The sequence below is a fragment of the Crocuta crocuta genome, unplaced genomic scaffold (genome assembly GCF_008692635.1).
Source record: "Crocuta crocuta isolate KB4526 unplaced genomic scaffold, BGI_CrCroc_1.0 scaffold48, whole genome shotgun sequence".
NCBI lineage: Eukaryota > Metazoa > Chordata > Mammalia > Carnivora > Hyaenidae > Crocuta > Crocuta crocuta.
This window is the reverse complement of record NW_027533089.1, coordinates 8,363,635-8,369,634: the sequence shown is the minus strand read 5'-3', so window position 1 is coordinate 8,369,634 and position 6,000 is coordinate 8,363,635. Positions and strand designations below refer to the sequence as shown.

The 6,000-nt window shown below is 42.9% G+C and overlaps 1 protein-coding gene across 1 annotated transcript in view; it reads left to right on the top strand.

Moving 5' to 3' along the window:
- The first annotated feature begins 2,050 nt into the window (after positions 1–2,050).
- ABCD3 (ATP binding cassette subfamily D member 3) overlaps positions 2,051–6,000 on the top strand; it is a 72,437-nt gene continuing 68,487 nt past the window's right edge. Inside the window, exon 1 of the mRNA XM_077746122.1 lies at positions 2,051–2,270. Coding sequence (XP_077602248.1) covers positions 2,161–2,270 — 110 coding nt within the window. The 5' untranslated portion in view covers positions 2,051–2,160. The remainder of the gene's footprint in view (positions 2,271–6,000) is intronic.

The following is a 6,000-nucleotide window of genomic DNA, read 5'->3' as shown; positions in this document are numbered from 1 at the left end:
GGTTTGCCCCTGGTGGTCTTTATCTGTTGGGCTTTATGAATAGCTAAAACTATTTGAACACACATTAACTAATTTCATGTTTTAGAATCGCCCTTGCTTTTTGAACAAGGGTACCTGTTAGAATATCTTGCCCAATGAGTCATTCTTATCTTTCTTCTGATCTGTAGTCTATTTCCTAAATATATCTTTCCTTCAAACTTGCATGATCTTCCTTCATTGCTACAACCTTCAAGATGATATGTCACTTTCTCTCATGGTTCCTAACCCTTTTACTTTACTATGCCATTTATTGGTGAATTAGTAATATTCCCTCTTGTCCTCCTGCATAGCTGTTTTTCTGGTCCTTTAGGATTCAGCTACAAAATCATTTTCTGTCAAGCCCTAATTGAAAGTTCTAGACAAAACTAAACATTTTCTTTTTTCATGCTGTCAAAGTGCTTTGTTCATATCTCTAATGTGATACTTACATATTTATAATTTTTTTCAGGGGCACCTGGGTGTCTCAGTCAGTTAAGTGTCTGACTTCAGCTCAGGTCATGATCTCACGGTTCATGGGTTTGAGTCCCAAGTCAGGCTCTGTGCTTAGGCTTCTTCAGATTCTATGTCTCCAACTCTCTCTGCCCTCCCCTGCTCACACTGTGTCTCTGTCTCTTTAAAAAATAAATAAAACATCAAAAAAGATTTAAAAATAAATGTATATATTTTTCATATTTCCCCACCTCTACCAGCCTTTGGAGAACAGGGATTGTGGTCCGTTTATCTTTGTATCCTCTATGCATACCAAACTGCCTAATTGTTCAATCAGGTAATGAAATATCGACATGCCAAATGGAGAATTTAGTAAAAAGCTCCACTTTAGAAAAATGTAGACAGTTGAATCCCCTCCCCCCCACTTGCGATTACTGTAATCTGTATTAGGTTAACTTCCAGTTTATACTGAGAAAACACCTAAGAAACCAGTTTTGTGGGCTACTTTAACACCTAGCCTACTTCAATATTTGTTTATATTACACAAGGTTTTATGCATTTATTTTCTGACTCCAGCTTCTTCAACTGAAGACAGGGATTCACTAAGTTACTGTACATATGCCATTCTAAATGCTAGGGATAACGATTTCTGCAGCACAGTGCCAGCCAGAAGACTGCTGTAATCTGTAATGCCCTCCTGATTCTGGGAGTAAGGCCAAACTCCCACAAAGCACTATTGTTTTTTCTGAATGTCCCTTTGCAAAGAACAGGGTTTCTCAAACTTTTTGTTTGATCAGACCCACATTAAAGAAATACATTTTATATCACTGCCTGGGACACACGGATACAAGACTGGAATAAAAATTTCTCAAAACAACTCATTTACACGTGATTCACTGTGAGATTTTTCTATTGTCTTCTATCCTTACCGAGATCTCTCTCTCCCACACACACACACACACACACACACACACACACACACACACACACGGTCTCAATCTACCAAATTGATTTCACAGTCCCCTAGAGATTATAACCTATGGCTTAGAAATACTGGCTTGTAAGAAGGTTTTCGATTTGTAGTCATTCTTCCCACATTTTCCTATATTTCTTCGGAGCTTCCGACGGTTATTTTCGTCTGAATAATTATGGTGCCTTCCGTTTTGTGTAAATGCTCTGTGATGGGGCCATTCCCCTTCTTCCTGCGCTCATTTAAGAGGGTGGTAACGGCCCTTCACCGTGCAGGGGGAAGAGGGGGAGGTGGAGCGGCAGGTCCCACTAGGTCCGGTGCAGGGCAGGCTCGCTCTTCCAGTTCTTGGGGAAGCTCCGGTGGGTGTGCACGGAGGTGGGAGTAGGGGTGAGGCAGGGGAAGCAACCAGGCCAGGGGGAAGTAGCGAGCGCCAGACCGAGGACCCGCAGCGACACTGCGCCGGCAATCCCGGTGACCCTGCGGGGGTCCGCGCGTGCGCATAGAGCATCCCAGGACTGTTCCGGCCTCCGTGGCGCCCGCGCGCGCTCCCGCCGAGCTGAAGTCAGTGGTGAGCTCCAGCGCACGCTAGGGGGCGGTCCTGCGCGGCCGGCACCGCCCTCCCTCCGCGCGCCCCACTCCTCCCAGTCTCCCCCGCGCTTCCTACATTAAGGTATCCGCCGCCGCCGCGTCCCCGTTCCCGGCTCGCTTTCCCTGGCGGTGCTATGGCGGCCTTCAGCAAGTACTTGACGGCGCGAAATTCCACGCTGGCCGGGGCCGCGCTCCTGCTGCTCTGCCTGCTTCACAAGAGACGCCGCGCCCTCGGCCTACACGGGTAAGAAGGCCCTTGGCCGCGCCGCTTTCCCGGGCCCGAGCAGGCGCGCCCCGCGCGCTCTCCCGTCTCTACTGGCGCCGGGTGGACGGGCCGTTTTGCCTGGCGGGGTCAAGCGTAGAGAGGGCCGGCCACGGCTGCTGCCAGGTTCCAGTGTCAGAGTGTCTGGGTTTCGCCGCGGCGCCGCTGTCCCCAGTGTTCCCTGCGCCCCGCACCCTGCCTCTGAGATGTGATTCCCTACACCCGCTAGCAAACCTGTGCCTCTGCCCCGAGGCCTCGTTTCCAGTGCTCTCTGTGCCCTCTGACTGCCTCCGGGAGCGTGAATCTTTCCCCAGCGGCCGCTAGCATTCACGTGCCCGTGCCGCGAGGCTGGTGCCCACAGTCCACCTCCTGTGTCAACTTTCTGGGTATGTTCTAGTTTTGTCATCTCATCTGAGAGACCGCGGGTTTGCTTTGTGGACGTGTATGTATGATTAAAGACTGAGGATCGGACTCGCCAGGCTGGAGGCTGTTGTCTCCGTCACTTGGCTGGGGTTTGACACGATTCCCTAGTAGTTGGTCTTGAAAGTCGTGAGGATGGTTGCCACGAACTATCCTGGGTCCATTTGGCAAGATTGCCTCATAAAGTGGTTTCCCCAATGGAGTTGGCCATTGAACCTGGAAAGGCTGAAGTGGTTCCGTGGTATTTGGAAAGCAAGGTTTCCTCCCCTGTCTCTTCAGGTGGAAGGTGAAAGTGTGATTTAGCCGAGGATCAAGATCCTTTTTGATTATAATCCCCTGCTTCGTCCTCGAGAGAACCTGAAGGTTTAGCTTTAGCTTTGGGCGATTGTAGGATAAGAGGAAGGAAAAGAGAGTATTGAGTTAGTGTTGTGGGGTTGCAGACATAATTTTTTATTCACTGGGAGACACTTGGTTTCAGCAAATGAATGAGGAAAGGTTCCCAAGCTTTCTTACCAGACATTGGATATTGCATATTAAATCTTGGCATACTGCTTTCTTGTATTTCATTCATTCGTCTCCCTGGGAAGGTGCTGTTGCCTCTTGTTTTTTTGTTTTGCTTAAAATGTCTGATTAGTAGTAGACTTTGGACTAAATCACGAAGAAGTGGCCTTCCGTTACGTGAAGTTCTTACTAACGTTGTCCTGTCTTCCCTATCTTACTGAGGTCTGAAGTGGTGGTCTTGTCTTTTCCTTTCTAAATTCGATTAACAAAGTTGAAAATGATTTGCATCTTTGTCCAGACAATACAGTCCCAATTTGCTTTTTTCCTATTCAATTTGCTTTTAAAATGATTTATTCTGGAAAATATAAACAATTTTTTTTTTCTATTGGATTGTATGCTTCCTAGCTCCCAGTTGAAAGTGGAACTTATTTGTTATCTGGGAATGTGTCAGAAAATGTTAAATGCTATAAAATAACGTTGAATTTTATTAGAGAAATGTTTCAGTGCATAGAACAGGTATTTTAGTATAAGGTAGGGGATTTGAGGACAGCTCTAACAGATCTGGCTTACTTTGTCTTATCAGAGTATTATATGCATAATATGTTTGTAATACAGAATAGTACATGTAAGTGTACTTCAAGAATTTTACAGATAGAACTCACCCATCAATCAGCACTTAGATCTGCACCCGGGTAAGATCCGTTATCAGATAAGAATGTTATCAGCATCCCAGCATCCCAGAAACTCTCTTCATGTCCCTTCCAGTCACAGTTTAGGTAGCTCCTGATTTATAAAACTATAGATTATTGAGTGAGGAAAGTTTAAAATACAATCTCCTGGGAAATAGTAGCAAAACAATACAATAGAAATAGTTTTACTAAATTTTAGGGTTTTTTTGGTTCATTTACATTTTATTATAAAACACATTAAAACTATCTTTTTTGAGAAACTTAGTAAATTTTGGAGGGGATTAAATTATGTGACAGTTAATTTACTGAACAAAAGATTGTTAACCTTGTGTATTGGCATGAGTAGGGAAAATCTTTTTTTTCCACATTAAATATTTTGTGGTAGGAGAATGCAAATTAAGAGCAGGTAAGCATGATGTGTAACTTGCTGAGATAAAGTAAGTGAATTATTTTATTTTATTTTTTTATTTTTTTAAATGTTTTTAATTTATTTCTAGGAGAGAGAGAGAGAGAGAGAGAGAGAGACAGCGTGAGCAGGAGAGGGTCAGAGAGAGAGGGAGTCACAGACTGAAACAGGCTCCAGGCTCTGAGCTGGCAGTCAGCACAGAGCCCGACGCGGGGCTCGAACCCACGAATCGCGAGATCATGACCTAAGCGAAAGTCGGACGCTTAACCGACTAAGCCACCCAGGCGCCCCTTAAGTGAATTATTTTAAAACCATTAAGAGTGGCATTGAGTCTATTTTTGTAGATGTTATATGTCCACAAACTTTTGGATATCTTTCAGATGCTATCTCTGGCTGCACAGTTTGAAGATTAGAAGATTAGAAAATTCTGATCTTATATTTTACTGGCTTTTTGGGGGTATCACTTGTAACAGGGCTAATTAATTTTCCTGTCTGGTGCTTAATTGAGGAACCTGTGGCTGCTTGGCCATTTTTAATCTGTGCTTTTAGCAATAAGTTTGTCTAAGACGATATTCCTTAGATTCAAATAGGTAATACAGCTAGAAAAGCCAATGAAAAGTTATAATGTCACATTATTCCAAACATTAGGAGAGTAAATAATTTAATTTTCTGAGTTTCTTTTTTTAGTTTTGTTAATGCAGTTTTTTCAAAGTAAGCAGAATAAGATATTGAACTACCTATATATACACTTTACCGAAGAAGTACCATCAGCATTTTGCCATTCATGTTTCATCTATAGCCCTTGCTCCCACTCCTTATTTTTACAAATTTTTAGGTAAGTTTATGTATTGATCAGTATAAATATTGGTTACACATTTTTTAAGTAAATGTAACATATCCCTATCATAAATTAGAACGTTTTCATCTTCCTAGAAAGTTGCCTTGTGTTCATTCCCCACTACAGTATACTAACTTTTTTCACCTTAATTTTGCTTAATCATACATTTTAAAAAATTTATTATTTATGGGGAATAGTGGAATCCGTACTTATGGATCAAGGAGCAAGTATATTCAACTGAAAGAAAGTATCAGTTTCGGAAATGTGGGATGGAGTGAGAGAGAGTGTGTGTGTGTGTGTGTATTTCACACACATTAAAAAATGTATGACAGGGATGCCTGGGTGGCTCAGTCAGTTAAGCATCTGACTCTTGGTTTGGTGCAGGTCATGATCTCACAATTTGTGAGTTCAAGCCCATTGTCAGACTCTGTGCTGATAGTGCGGAGCCTGCTTGGGATTCTCTCTCTCCCTTTCTCTCTGCCCTTCCCTGCTTGCAGTCTTTCTCTTTCCCTCTCAAAATAAATAAATAGACTTCAAAAAATATGTGACATCTTAGGACGGATACATACTTGTTAGGGAGAAGAAATTTAAATGCAAGTTAGTTAAAAATGTAAGATGGTAACAGAATGCAGTGTACAGACACATAGGCCTTAGAAGTTCTGAGAAAGGGGAGATTAATGTGTTTGAGAAGACTTAGGGAAGGTTTTATGAAGAATATGAGCCAAGCCCAGGAATGGGGTAGGAGTGGATAATTGCTGATAAATTGAATGTTAATAGCAGCTTTTATCAGATTTTTGCTGCATTTTGTGATATGAAGATGCTTTGTGGTACCCTTTAACTCCATCGTACACTGCCACC